Genomic DNA, 16275 nt, shown 5'->3' with positions numbered 1-16275 from the left:
TTTGGGAATGGTAGCGATGAGTTGGGGTGGAGAATGGAGAGTTTCCTCCCTTACCTTTTTCCCATTTTTACCCATACACATATTTTGACCCAATACATGTACAGTATAGGCCCCTTTAAGGGATCAGACCTTGATGCCAGCAACCAGAAGTAATGCTTAGATAAGAGGACAAATATTGTCAATAGCACAGTACTGTTAAAAACGTCAAACCTACTTTATTAAGTAAAATGCACTCACATTCTTTAAACCTTCCAGACAGTGTAAAAACCAAACATAGGTTCTCCTCACCACACCTCTGGTTTCGCTGCTTACCAAAGCAACGTCACCCGGCTCCACCCATTGATCAGATCATGTGACTTCCTCAGGAAGACCTTTGGGCCTCTCTTCAACCATTTGTTACCCAATAAATTTGTGGAATTAAAATAAGTACATGTCAAGCTTTTGTCACGTACCTGACTGCGGAGCCCGAGATGACGAGGGTGGCATCTTGTGCTATTCCCATCCAAGCACTCCTGGTAGTGGAGACAGGGTCTGCTAGGGCAGTGGCCAGACGCAGGTGCCAGGAAGCTGTAGTAATGAGCTGTAGCTTAGAGACACAGGAGTCCCTCCAGTGCTGGTATGGAGTCTGGTCACAAGTCTTGTTTAGCGGCAGCCAGGCAGACAGGTGCAGGGTCAGGATCAGGTTCAAGGTTGGGAACAGGCAGAATTTGGTAATGTTCTGGTCTTAGGATACCAAATAAGGAAGCAGAGATGTAGTCAGAAATCCAAGCCAAGGTTGGTAACATGAGCGAGCAGCAGATATAACAGGCAGGGGTGATCCAAGAGAGGTGTCAGATGTAGCCAGGTCAGGAACAAGGTTAGCAGACTTTCTAGACACAGGAATACAGGAACCAGAGCTGAAGACATTCCAGCACTGAGGCCAGGCCTACTCTCAGTTTAAATAGGCTGCTGGGCACCAGAAACTGTGGTAGCATGCGCATGCCTACATGTACATTGCGTGCGCATTCTAATCCTTGCTTGTCTTTGTTTCTATGCTCATGACTATAAGAATAAGCAACTGCTGCACAGGAATGAACACCAGCTGCATGAGATCCCTGGCACTTTTTGTACACTCTGCATGTTTTGTGTCACCAAGCCCTGATCCTAAAGCCAATGCTATGTAGTCTGCAAGAGTGATGTAATCTATACAAAAAAACTGTGCTTGCTACTGAAAGAAAATACAGTATACATACAAAGTGACGTATATAAATGTGCTCAAAAAGAAAAAAAAAGTCTACACCTTATAAAGGTCAACACCTTTTAAATCAAACACAAATTGAACTTTTCAGAAACAAATGAAATCCATACAGTGATAATTAAAGTGCAAAGTCCCAAATTGTCCTCAGTGTCATCCAGTATGTAGAATCCTTCCTGGGGTGATCAACAAATTACTCCAATAATGAGTCCCAAAAAGAAAACACCACGTGTAAGAAACAAGGTGAAGATCCGCACTCACCAGACATTGTTGACCCTCCTTGTCTTATGATAAAAAGGATCAATAAAAGCTTTGGTGTTCTCTGTGACCAAAGTATATCCTCCAGCCTGTTCCCAATGTGCCCTCCTCGCGGTTGTCAAGGATTTCAAGGTGGGGTGTCAATGGCAGAAGAAAGGAGAAAAAAAAAGACTCCTCATAGGGTAAAAAAGGTAGCTTTATTAAAAGCCTTCGTAGTAGACTATATATTCAAAAGTTGTTAAAAATCTATCCTGTGCGAGCATCTGCACTGTGCAATGGGAGTAGTGGAAACAGGACCCACTTGGCGTCAGCGCAAATTCCACCCGTGTACAACGTAACGCAACATGCGTACCAGCTTGACGCATTTCAGCATAACGCCTTCAGGAGCTTAGCTGTACCACCACTAGCTTCACTGCTTATGTTTTACCATGAATATGAGCTATAATGTTTGTGACATCTTGCTAGTGCAATCTGGTACTGCAGACCTAAATCCAGAAACCATTGTTTTCTTTGGAAGGATTATTACAGACATGGGCAGAATTTATGTTACAAATAAATGAAACACTTCAGCACATAGCTGTTTTGTACATTTACTGTGCAAATGCCCTATAATAAATGCATCATGCAGTTTTTTTGTCTTATGAAAGTCAGTGGGGTGAGATATGTATAATAATTATGTTACATTACGGTATGCATACTTTATGATTCTTCAGTATAAAACTGTGCAATTAATTCTTTAATTGTTGTTTAGGTTAAGTGCAATGTATATGTTGTACATGTGACCTATGTTGCCTACTCTGATTATTCTGTTAAATATGTCCTGTTGTTTTTTCAATAAATGCTGGTGAATGCTGCCAAAATGGTGAATCACTGGGTCTCTGGGCTATTCAAGCAGATTAGGTGTGTGGGAGGGTGCAGTACATAGCTTCCTTAAGACACTATGGCACCCTGTATCAGTATTTCTATCAACAGCCAACAGCCCTGGAGCAAGCAGTATGTTGGTTCTTGGTAGGAGTTATACAAATATTAAAGCAGAACTTCATTACCTCAATTAACATTGACTAATTTTCCTTATCCTGCTAGCATTAGTAAATAGATAATATTCCATATGTATTTGTTTAATTATTATTATTTTTTTTACATTTGTTCAGTTACTTCCTGGTTTCCAGGCTTAGGCAAATGATGTCAAGCCTCCTAGGAGTCTTCAGAAGGAGAGGAGGGGTTTTCTCAGCTAAACACACCCTACTGCCTCCATGCATAAGCTAAGGGCAGATGGATTCCAGGAAGTAAATGTCACATGAATCATCTACCTTTACCTAAGATAGCCAAGGTCAGAAATACTAGGGGTTATTTTTGAAAGTGATTTCCAAGCAAAATAAAGCATAGAGTTTGCAAAATACACTTTAATTAAATAGCACTTTTGTTTGTGGTGCTCACATGCAGTGTGGTTCTGCTTTAATTTGGTGGTGCGTACCTGTTCACCATTTCAGGTCCAAATTCAGTCTGAATTTTTGGCTGAATATGGACCTAAAATGGACCAGGAGATGCACAAGACCCTTCTGCAAACCACTCCCCAGCCATCCCGAAGCTGTGTGAACTGGCTCCATTGAGAGCCAGTCACTGTTTCCGGACGTGTGAATTGGATGTGGAGAAACCTGCATCCAATTTGCACCAGTGCGAACCCAGCCTGAAAGTTGAAGTCAGTCTGGAGGAATGGGCATTCCTAGACAGACTGCATTTGCATGCAGCCTGTCTAGGAATGCCCATTTTTCCAAACTGCTTGCAGTCAAGCCCTTAGTGATGAAAAAGAGTGAGGGGAATGGCGCTGTCTAATGATAAAATATGTGTAAGATGACAATAAATAGATGAAAATGATGTAATGACCACATGTGACGCTGAGCCACCAAGACTGAAAGAACTGAAGTTCAGTAAATAAAAGGGGAGGTCAGGAACCATAAGGCTGGATGGGAAGACTAAATGATGCTGGATATCCCCAAGTTAGGAAATGAGGGGGGTTGTATCTGATTTGCTGCAGCTTCTAATAAACACTGTGAGAAGTTCACAGTGTGCACTGAAATCAGAGTAAGTCATTTCAGTATGGGAGAGAAGCTGTCACAACTGTGCAAGACTGAAGGTAGAGCTAGAGTTCAAATTTAATAATATTAATATGATCTAGCCAAGTGAAATGTGGAATGTCCAATTTGCTGAACAAGGCCTTCATGACTGGATCACCAGGTATACATTTATTATAAGCTGCAGATTACAAAAATAAATGTTCAGCTTAAACAGTGCAAAATAAGGCTGTCAAAGATGACAGATATACTAGAGAAAATGCTGAACAGAGTGTGAGAACATGGTATAGGTTTGGTTGGAGACTGGGGACATTGTACAGAAGACAGTGAGACTGGGCACATGTTACATGAGACAAGACAAGATCAATGCTATTACCCCTTTTCAAATCAATGCTTCCACTGCCACCCCTACTACAGACTGCTGGGGTCCCAATAAAATGCCAACGCTCAAAATATCCACAGATGTGGCTAAACGCAAATAATGTCTGTAGTAGTGTCCATAGCAGGCTAGGGTGGATAGAAAGTTGTCAAACACTAGGGAAAAAGCTCTCCTCCAAGAGTGAAGATGACTCTAGATCTGCAGCAAAAGAAACACAGAAGAACGCCACTAAGTGTAGCAGTTTATAATATATACAAGAGGCAAACAGTCAATTGAGGACTCACATGATAGAGGGATAAAAAAGGCTCATAAATGGGGTGATTATCCAGGAGGATGGTAAGGGCGTCTGAGCCTGAGGTTTCACAGCTGTCATCCAAGCTGGGATCCTGCCGGGGAGTGTGGTGTATGTTATGGATGATATGTTTCTTTAAATGCAACTCTATGGTGCATCTCTGTTGTACTACTTCCTGTGTTGTGTTTCCTGTTCCTGTTCCTGTTTGTTTACTTCAGTAAAGCATGGCTTCTGTACAGTAATGGCTCTTGCTGTCTCCTTCCATATATCACATCAAACATGGTGTCAGAAGATTTCTGGATCCATACTCCTTCTACACATTTGATGCTGAGAGCCTGCTAGCCTTGATGTGAGTGTTCTTAGAACTGATTGTGCTTTCTAAAGCCCCGTACACACGTACCGATGGTCGGCATACAAATGTTCGTCTTTTCTCCCCGGGATGTCGGTGTCTGTTGAAAAGTGCAAAGACAGCACAAGGACAGCACAAGAATTTTGTCTGCAGACTTCAGCTGACTGCAGAAGTGATGTCATGTAATGGTTAACTTTCCCTGTGTTTTTAATTTTCTGAGCATGCCCAGTCTTGCAAATCTGCGGTCTGTCGGCCGAATTCTGTACTGACAGGCGAACAATCGTCCGTTCTGGTGTCGGCATACAAAAATTTTCATGTTTGCAAGAAAGACTTTTGTCCGCGGATTGTGCGCAGACATCTGTCGGAGGCACCATACTAACACGCGTACAATCGGCAGATCCTTCGTCCACCGACGTTTGTATGCCGACGATCGGTACGTGTGTACGGGCCTTAACACTTGCAGTCCTGTCCTGGATACTGAGTAGGTATTTGCAGCAAGGAAAACAGCATCATGGCAGCTAACAGCATTCCACTGCCTGAGGCAATGAGGGTGAGTGGAGATGTCAGCAGTAACTGGGACAATATCAGGGCTGAATTTGAGGACTACTCCCTAGCCACAGGGTTGAATGATAAGCCTGCAGCAGTGCAAGCAGCCACACTGAGGAGGGTGATGGACAGTGAATGCCTCCATGTGTACAAGCATAATCTGAACCTCACAGAGGAGGAAAAGAGTGACACCAAAACCATTCTGGATGCATTGGAAGCTTTCTTCAGACCCTCTAGAAATGTCATTTATGAAAGATATATATTTGGCTGCTGTGAGCATGAAGACTGTGAATCAATAGACAGGTTTGTCACACGGCTAAGAGAAAAAGCTGCAAGCTGTGAGTATGGCTCCCTGAGAGATGAACTTATTCGTGATAAAATAGTTTTGGGTATCACCAGTGAAAGCACACGTCGCCACCTGTTGAGGAAGCGTGATTTAGATCTACATACAGCAATTGAGATATGTCGCACTGCAGAAATTACTGTCAAACATATGAAAGCTATGGAGCAGGATAAACTGATTGACAACATCCATGCAGCCTCTAAACAACAGCAAAGCTTCAGAAACCACCAGCATAAGTTTCAGCACAAGGTCATCTACATAACTCATCTGGGAGGAAGCCTGCATTATGCAAGTATTGCGGCAATGTGCATGTACGAAAGAAAAGTGTCCTGCATATGGGAAAATTTGTACTGGATGTGGTAAACCAAATCGCTTTGCAAGGGTGTGTCTCTCCAGTAAAATGGAAGCAAGGAAGCTACATAATTGAGCAAATATCCGATCCGGAGGATGCACACCTGCTTAGCACTGATATGGTTTACTCCTCAGAATGCATTGGTGCTGTAAACACAAAGGGCAAAAAATGTAAACCTCAGATTAAACAATATAATCCAACCCTGCCAGCTGGACTCAGGTGCAATGTGTGATGTCATGAGTATAAAGGACAAAATGAAACTGGCACCCAGAACACCCCTTCAGCCTAGTAGCACCAAACTAAAGTTGTATTCAGGGGAACTAATGGAATCATTGGGGCTATTCCAAACAGAATGCAGCATACGTGATTGTATACACAAACTGAACTTTGAGATTGTTGACGTGGATCAGCAACCTCTATTATCGGGTTCAACATGTAAGCGCCTTGGACTGATGCTGTTCACCATTCCTGCTGAGCTACATAATGTGGATAAGCAGCCTGCAAAATCTCTGGCTAGGCCACTGACAAAACAGCAAATTCTTCACACCTACAGTGATGTGTTTGAGGACCCGATAGTCTCTGTTCCAGGAGAGGTTCGTTTTGAACTGGATCCTACCATTCAACCTGTACAATGTGCCCCTCGCAATGTGCCTATCGCCAGAGGTGGGGGACTTGAGTCACAGGACTTGACTTAAGTCACCAGTTTGAGGACTTGAGACTTGCTTGACTAAAATTAATAAAAGACTTGACTTGACTTTGACTTGGTATTCATGACTTGAGACTTGACTTTGACTTGAGACATATGACTCAAAATGACTTTACTTTTTTAAGTTATAAAATATTTGCATTTTCTCAAGATGTGTTAAAGCAAAATTAATGTGCCTGTTATGTTTCTGACACCACAGTCACTTAAAACACCTCAGTGTGTTCTGATTTTTAGGACACTGGCTGTTTAACAATGGAAATACCTAACATGTTTTTAGTGACTGTGGTGTTGAAACATGATCGGACGAAGGATTTTGAGCTGTTTGGGCATTCAAAGTGTTTCTTTAATATGCCAAGAAAAAAGCACTAAGCAGTTTTGTTAATGTTGAAAATAAAACAAAACCTTTCCTGACCACTGACTTTTAACTGATTAAAAGGTGAAAATTGGGGTAGATCAGTATTTTGACTTGATTTGTGACGTGACCAAAATAAATGACTTGACTTAACTTGCTTGACTTCTAGCAAGGACTCAACTTGACTTGCTTGCTTTTCGCCACAGTAACTTGGGACTTGCTTGAGACTTTAAGGTTAAGACTTGAGACTTGCTTGTGACTTGCACATGTGTGACTTACTCCCATGTCTGCCTATCGCCATTAAGCCACAGGTTAAAGCTCAACTAGATAAATATGAAGCTGAAGGACATCTAATTTCAGTATCAGAGCCTACAGATCGGATCAGTAACATGGTTGTTATCAGAAAGCCTGAGAAGATCAGAATATGCATTGATCCCAAGTTTCTGAATATGGCCCTGAAACGGTCACACTACTTAATGCCAACGCTCGATGATATTTTGCACAAACTTCCTAGAGCACGTGTCTTCACACTTGTTGATGCTAGAGATGCCTTTTTGCAGTGCAAACTGGATGAAAGTTGTAGCTACATGACCACGTTCTGGACTCCTTGGGGCAGAAAGAGATGGCTCAAAGTACCATTTGGAGTCTCTGTAGCACCTGAGGTATACCAGCGAAAGCAGCATGAACTATTAGGTGGTCTTCATGGAATTGAGCCAATAGCTGATGACATTCTTATAGATGGCTGCGGTAATACTGATAAGGAGGCTGAGCATGACCATGATGAAAAGTTAATAGCGCTACTGGATCGTTGTAGGCAGGTGATGCTGAGGCTTAGTGTAAAGAAATTGCAGTTCAAGGTGGGAGAAGTTCGTTTCCATGGACATATCCTGTCTTCACAAGGCTTAAAAGCTGACCCGGATAAGATTAAAGCCATTGTGGACATGCCACTGCCTGCGGATGCTAAAGCGGTACAGAGATTTATTGGCTTTGTTACATACCTAGCAAAATTCTCCCCACACTTATCTGAGGTGTGTGAGCCATTACGACGACTTCTGGACAAAGATGCAGTTTGGCACTGGCTTCCAAGCATAACCGGGCAGTGGAGGACATAAAACGCTTGGTCACCTCTGCCCCAGTGTTAAAATACTATGATGTCGCAAAGCCTGTTACGATACAAAGTGACTCCAGTAAAAATGGTCTAGGTTGTTGCTTTTTGCAGAAAGGTCAACCAGTTGCATATGCATCCAGAGCTCTTTCATTAGCTGAGCAAAATTATGCTCAAATTGAGAAGGAATGTTTAAGCATTGTATTTGCTTGCCAGCATTTCCATCATTATCTTTATGGAAGGGATACAATTACAGCTGAAACTGATCACAAACCTCTGATAGCTATATTCAAAAAGCCCCTTTTGTGTGCTCCCAAGCGTTTGCATAGCATGATGCTTACATTGCAGCATTACATCCTCAATGTTGTCTACAAGCCAGGATGTGATATGTATATCAGCGATACCCTGAGCAGAGCTACGTCAGATGATGTGACACCTGGAGGTGAGCATGAGCATCGTACAATTTGTCTTCTGCAACAGGAACAAAATTTCTTTGCTGATATCAATCAAGCGGACTATCTTAATGTCACAGATCAGCGATTACATCAACTCATACAGCACACTGACAGTGATGCAACTTTACAAGCTTTGAAGTCGATTGTTTTGAGTGGGTGGCCGGATGTAAAAGAGGCAGTACCTGGAATTGTAAGGGAATATTGGTCTTTAAAGATGAGATCAGCATACAAAATGGTATCTTGTACAAAGGTCCAAGAGTCATCATGTCAAAGTCACTGAGAGCAGAAATGTTATTGCGCATACACTCCAGCCATATTGGTGGTGAAGCATGCTACCGACAAGCTCGTGATACTCTTTACTGGCCCAACATGCATGGTGAGATCAAAGACTTTGTCAGTAATTGTCCCACCTGCAATAAATATGCCCACTTACAACAAAAAGAAACCATGATGTCACATGAGATACCTACACATCCATGGCAGATTATCAGTATGGACTTATTCAACTACGCAGGCAAGGAATACCTGCTATTAGTTGATCATTATTCAGACTTCTGGCAAATAGACCTTCTTCCCGACTTATCCACGGAATCTACAATTAAGAGGTGCAAGGCTCAGTTTGCACGTCATGGCCAACCAGATACAGTGATCTCTGACAATGGCCCTCAATTTGCAAGCCTACAATTCAGAAAATTTGCTACTGAATGGGAGTTTGAGCATGTTACCGCCTCACCCCGTTATCCACAAGCTAATGGCAAAGCAGAATCAGCTGTAAAGATTGTTAAAAATCTATGCAAGAAAGCACAAAGTGATGGTAAAGACCCATGGAAAGCCATTTTACATTGGAGAAACACTCCAACTGAAGACATGGATAGCAGTCCGGCACAAAGACTGATGTCAAGGAGATTGAAGACCTCCTTACCAGTAGCAAATAGGCTGCTTGAACCCTCTGTCATACAAGGTGTTCCAGAAAAGTTAAGGATTAAGAGACAAGTATCTAAGGCACGATATGACACCACGGCCAGAGATTTGCCAGAATTGAATATGGGGGAACAAATCCGTATGAAGCCATTGCCTGGTACTTATCTGCAAAAGTTGGCACCACGCTCCTATCTTGTGGCTGTTGATGTTATCGCCGCAATCGAGTGGATTTGAGAGTGGCAGAGCAGCCTGAATCTCAGTATCCCGTTGGTAGTTCAGACTCAACCAGTATCACAAGGACATACTCACCCATTGACAGTGAGGAGTGTACAGAGGCACAGCCTCATACCAACGGCAATGACAGTTCTGGGCAAGCAAGTATGCCCGACAACCGTCAAGCGCAGAGCATACCAGTACCTGATGAGAGAAGCCCAGTAACTTCAGAGAGGGCTAAAGGAATCCTTGCACAAGGGCCAGTCTTCACCCGTAGTGGTAGATGTTCAAAACCACCTATGAGACTTAACCTATAGAATGTGTTATTACTGTGTCTCTATCGAATTTCACATGTTCATTTATTAATACTTAAAGGGGAAGATGTTATGGATGATATGTTTCTTTAAATGCAACTCTATGGTGCATCCCTGTTGTACTACTTCCTGTGTTGTGTTTCCTGTTCCTGTTTGTTTACTTCAGTAAAGCATGGCTTCTGTACAGTAATGGCTTGTGCTTTCTCCTTCCAAATAACACATCAAACAGTGTACTCCAGGAAGCAGGCTGGATGGAAGGCAGCGTGGACCGCAACGCCAACTGGCGTGTGACATCACTGAAGAGGGGAGAACACTACGCGTTTCTGAGCATGTGCAAGGCTTGTACAGAGCATGCCGCCCTGAAGCTGTGTGAACCAGCTCCACTGAGAGCCAGTCAGTCTTCTGACATGTTAATTGGATGTGGGATTGGATTTCAGAAAGGAGTGCGCATGCTCTGTATGAGCTTTGCGCATGCTCACAAACACGTAGTGTTCTCCCCTCTTCGGTGAAGTCCCATGCCAGCTAGCGTTGCGGTCCACGCTGCCTTCCACCCAGCCTGCTTCCGGGAATACACCACACTTGCCAATTGGATCCTGGCTTGGATGACGGCTGTGAAACTTGAGGCTTGGACGCCCTTACTATCCTGCTGGATTGTCAACCCATTTATGAGCCTTTTTTATCCCTTTATCATGTGAGTCCTCAATTGGCTGTTTGCCTCTTGTATATATAATAAACTGTTACACTTAGAGGCGTTCTTCTGTGTTTCTTTTGCTGCTGGGGTCCCAGGGCTACACAACAGGTACCAAGAGGCTTGCATGTGGATCTTGAACCGCAGGTTGGGCACCCGGTGCCTAAACTAAACTCTCTGAAACTTTTTTCTAAATCATCAACAGCCATTATTTAACTAGCTAAAGCATTCATGAGTCAGGAAAGAGACACCATTTTACAGCTGATTACTCAGAGAAAGAATCTGTGTAGAATAAACTGTATCTAGCAATTAGGTCACCTTCTTGTGGTTGAGTTTTCAAAATTGCGTGCCAGACATACTTTCTTAAAAAGAGGTGTGCTGCATGCTCTCTAGCCTCCAACTATCTGTGTGCTCTTCTTTTACCAATGGAAACAAAAACATTGTTACTGATGCCTTAGAGCCACAAATACCAAAAGAACTGTGTACACTTTGTACATGCAACCAGTTCTTCAAGTTTGCATAGGTGTATATGTTATTAAATAAGCTTCACATTTACTAGATAATTCTATTTACAAAACTTTAATTGGAACAGGTTCCTGTATTGTAGTTTCATTGTCAGGCAGTGTGCAGGTAAGAATCTTATTGTAAAAATATGAAGCTACGGCCTCATTGACATAAGTGCTTTGGCTGGTATACCGTGAATAGACCATTTTTTCAGTATCTCAAAACTCTGGGTGCTGGGCGCTGGGTGCTGGGCACAGGCAGACCATTCAAGTCTATTGGGAGGCACAGGCTGCACAGCTGCATTCTAAGAGGACAGGCATGCGGGTGAGTGACCCCAAATGTACACTGTCTGCGTTCATGGCTGCTAACCTGCATCTGCACACCTGTCTTATTAGGACAACTGGATGTGTCCACTTAGGCGCTGCATCCTAACCCTCCCTGTTAAAATGCTGCAAATGCATTATCATTTGTGGATCGGTGAGAAAAAAACATTTGTTTGGACACAATAGAAAAACGGGTAGCGGAAGTCTCGCATAGTGTAGTAAAAATGATTTATTAAATATTAAATGCACAATAAACACACAACAGGAATTGCGCTCACAAGAGTTGTAATATATATACGCATAGTAGGATTACATTTGTAATCAGTCCAGCAATCCACCATTCTCAGAAAAGGAGTGAGGCAGCAGCTCTGGCTGTGATAGGAGCCACCTATCTGTAGCTGTATATACGATTGATCCCATCTACAGCTCTCAGTCTTGACAGGAGCACCACAAGGAAACACTACTTTCCTCCACCCTAGCAATTGATCAGAACATGTTTTGAGGAGGACCTCCTCTTCCGCAGCTTACTGTTTGGACTCATACTGCAGAAGTGGTATTTATGTAACCCTAATAACCTGCTTATTGTATGTGCAACATCATTTAAAAAATATGTTAGCAATATGCATACCATGCTGAGAGATGGAGGAATCGGTCATGGAGAGTGCTGGATGGTGCAAGAGTGTCCCATCATTCCCAGGTCCACATCTCAGCCAAGGAATAAATGTGGCTTATGTACTATAAAAGGTTCATTTCTAAGAAACAATAGGTCAATTTCAACATGTAATACTAAGCCCCCTTAGGGCCTATATCAACAGGCCTTGTTTTTCTTTAGTCATGTTTTGCATTCCCGTACAAGTTAGTGGGTTTGCAAAACCTACTTGGATCAGGTCATTAGCAGGTCAGAAGAAGGTCAACTGCAAGTAAAATGCACCTGAATAGTCTCAAAAATGTTTCATACCAATGCCATCAAGACAAACCTGTCAACACGGGCCCGTATTGCACATCCGAATCCGTCAGGTGTGTGCTCAAATCTCTTATTATCAGTTGCCTTCATCAGGCTGTATATGGACAACCTGCGAAATAAACTTCATATAAATGTAATGATGTTGTTGCCCCAAAATACTGTGATTTTTCATATCTTACTGCTGAAGTGAAGATGAAATATACATTATATATCCTGTTTTAAATGGGGAAAAGCAGTAAAAATAGAAAGATCAAATGTCTCAAACATATGTCCTAACACTCTGGCTATGTTCGGTTTTATGAGTCAAACACCGCCAAGCTGAGAAAATATTTGCACCTGCTCATCTACTCATGAGCAATCCTCGAGATACAAGTAACCTTCATCTCCTAGGAAAGATAACCCCGAGCGGCTGAAAGTTTGAACGCCTCGCTTCACAGCATTAAAACAAACACACAGGTTTTTCTGTTGACTTATCCTCTGTAAGCTTTATTCACTCTGTTTCACATTTTATTCTATGGCAGTGAACTGTTTAATTTGTACTGCTAAGCCTAATTAACCAAATTCCATAGGGATCTCACCATGTCAGATGTAAACCGTGTTAATTCGTTTGTGCAGGGCCTGCTTGGAGAGAAATATGGAACCATTCGAATCCCGGGAGAGGTTGAATCCTCTGAATTCGAAATGATTCTGGATGCGGCTATCGAAGCCAAACTGGAAACAAGGATCCTGGAAGAGTGGTATTGCAGAGATGAAAACGCTGTCCCCCCGGCATATTACCTCAGACCAAAAGCTGAAATGTTGAAGAGCCACAACAACCCTGTGAGTATTACATGTATCCTGAGAGCTCTCTCCCCTGGGGACCATGTGTAATTGCATTAGTTACTCTGCAAAAACATTAGAAAGTAAAGAACAATGTCCCTTTAAATGGAATATGTATGAAACATGCCAATGACAATATTTCTTGTTGCTGATTCCATTCAGTTAAAATCCTTGTTTTATTTTCAAATTGGCATTGCAAAATAAACAGGTCGAAATTAATTGGTTGCTCTGGCCAATAAGAAATGTTTTAATACAGTGTAATGTGCTATTCTTACCAATAGTGGCAAGGGCAGATTAGGATCTTTGAGAAGAGCTAGTAAATATGCCAACCCATACTTGAAATAGTTACTAATTACTTTTGCTGTTCATTGATGACCTGCAGAGTCAACTGTGATATGCATCTTGGAAACTGTGGTCAGTTAATGAACTGCATGTGTATCAAAAACCACCTTTGTGTAATTTACAATTGATCAGATAATCTCTTTGAGGAAAAGCTCTGATGCAAATCTGTGCATATAGACTACAGAGATTCAATTGTTCAGATTTATTAACATACGTTGTATAATTAATGTGGTAATGTTTGATGGAGTTTTAGATTTCAGAGCTGTAAAACAGGCAGTCAACCGTTGTAGTATTGTATTGTTTTAAATTCTAATAACATATATATACCAACTTCCAAATCAGGAGGCCGTTACTTTAAAGATTTATAGTTACTGCAGCTACATAAGTGCTAGAAATACTACAGTATTTATTTTATATATATATATATATATATATATATATATATATATATATGTGTATGTATATATATATATATATATATATATATATATACACAGTATTTATTAAAATGTTGCAGATCTTACACACTAAATAATAACAAGCTACTGCTAGAGGCTTAAAATCCCGATATTACTTTATGTTACAAATATTCAAGCAGAAATCTCAGGTGACTGTAAAAAATAAATAAAAATAACAAGCATGTTATACTTACCTGCTCTATGCAGTGGTTTTGCACAGGGAAGCCTGGATCCCCCTCTTCTCAGGTCCCTTTTCGGTTCTCATGGCCCATCTCTCCTGTTGAGAGCCCCCACAGCAAGCAGCTTGCTATGGGGGCACCGGAGCCGAGCCACAGCTCAGTGTGTCCGTTCAGACATGGAGCCGCAGTTCGGCCCACCCCCTCTCTCTTGATTGACAGAAGCGGGAGCCAATGGTGCTGCTGCTGTGTCTCAGCCAATCAGGAGGGAGAGCCCCGGACAGCTGAGGCACTTGTGGACATCACTGGATCGAGAGGGGGGCCCAGGTAAGTATTGGGGGTGCTGCTGCACACAGAAGGCTTTCTATCTTATCCAGTTCCCGACCGCCCACCACATATACATTGTATGGCGGTCACACGCAGGGCTATTGGGGCGTGCCCCCCGCCGCCCCCCTGATGTTCTGATTCGGTTCAGAACCAATCAGTCATCAGGTCCAGGCCAATGATTTTTCGCCTGGACCTGTTGATCGGTTCTGACCAATTGCAGAACCTCCTGTGCCTGTGTAATGTAAACACAGGCACAGGAAATGATGCAATCTTCTCTCCTGGAGCCCTTTTTGGTTCCAGAGTGAGAAGAGAGAACATCTACCATGAGTACACAACCAGTACACTGACACCAGTACACATAGGCACACTTTTAACCCGCTGATCACCCCCTTATTAACCCTTTCACTCCCTGTCACAGTGTACAGTATATACAGTACAGATAAAATTTACTTATCATTGTATTAGTGTCACTTGTGGCTTCAGATAGTGTGAGATGCAGTTAGTGGTAGTCCCAAATAAGTTTAGGGTCCCCGCCATATATCCCCCAATAAATATTTAACCCCCTGATCACCCCCAGTTGTCCCCTTCATTGCTCTGTCACAGTGTCACTATTATAGTGTACAGATCTTTTTTTCTGATCACTGTATTGGTGTCACAGGTGACATCAGTTAGTTAGTGTCAATTCAGGACAGCGTCAGATTGCCCACTACATATTTTAGTGATAAATTTTAACCCTTTGATTGCCAGCGACACACACACACACACTAAACACCTCTATTACTAATATAGTGTCTGGACGGATCAATGTCTTTGATCTGATCAGAACTATACTAGCATCCCCAATAGTTTAGTATAGTGTTACCAAAATGCAGTGTTAGTAGTATCAGCCCCGACACCTGCCAGCACATGCATTTAGCCCCTCCGCCCCCCCTCCCCCCAAGAAGTTCAGTATCAGCAGATTACTGCCACTTCCAATACACAGCACACTAAACCGCAGCATTAGCAGAGTCAGGCCTGATCTCTGCTAGCACTAGCAGTTCAATTTTTTGGTAGCAGTCCTTGACAACCAGGTGTTTTTTTACCTGTAAGTTACACTAGGTACCTATAAATTTATTGGCCAAAATGTCCAAACAGAGGTACACTAGTGAAGAGGCCTACACGATGCTGAGCATGACATTTGAGAGCGATGAGAAAGCCTCACTGTCAGAATCAGGCTGTAGACAGCAGCGGCACCCTGACAGATAGCTCTGACGTCAGAGTAGTGGTCCCTGCTAAGGTCAGGCGTACTCGACCCGTTCGTTTGTTGCTGCGATGCAACAACCACAGGGTTCTTGTATGCAGCAGAGTGTCGGTACTAGTGCCGCTCAACCTTACATAGTTACATAGTTAGTGAGGTTGAAAAAAGACATCAGTCCATCCAGTTCAACCTATGATGTGAGTGTGTGTTTGCTTTTAATCGTACATTGTATATCCCTGTATGTTGTGGTCTCTAAGGTGCCCATCTAATAGTTTTTTGAAACTATCAATGCTCCCTGTTGATACGACTGCTTGCGGAAGAGAATTCCACATCCTTACCGCTCTTACAGTGAAGAACCCCTTACGCATTTTAAGGTTAAACCGCCTTTCCTCTAGTTTTAGTGAGTTGCCACATGTCTTATTGTATCTTCTTTCTCTGAACTGGCAAGCACCAGCGGCCTAGTACATCCTGGTCATAGACAAACCAGCACTGCAGTAACACTTGGTGACGTGGCAAGTCCCATACGTGCAGTTCAAGCTGGTGCGG

The 16275-nt window shown here is 42.6% G+C and overlaps 1 protein-coding gene across 1 annotated transcript in view; it reads left to right on the top strand.

The window, feature by feature from the left end:
* Window positions 1–16275, top strand: part of NWD2 (NACHT and WD repeat domain containing 2) — a 673505-nt gene that overhangs the window by 555729 nt on the left and 101501 nt on the right. Inside the window, exon 5 of the mRNA XM_082251457.1 lies at window positions 12986–13189. Within this exon, the coding sequence (XP_082107583.1) occupies window positions 12986–13189 (204 nt within the window). The remainder of the gene's footprint in view (window positions 1–12985; window positions 13190–16275) is intronic.

This window comes from Pelophylax lessonae (assembly GCF_965119305.1).
Source record: "Pelophylax lessonae genome assembly, chromosome: 1".
Classification (NCBI taxonomy): Eukaryota; Metazoa; Chordata; class Amphibia; order Anura; family Ranidae; genus Pelophylax; species Pelophylax lessonae.
The sequence above is the reverse complement of the archived record's forward strand: the minus strand, read 5'-3'. Positions and strand labels throughout refer to the sequence as shown.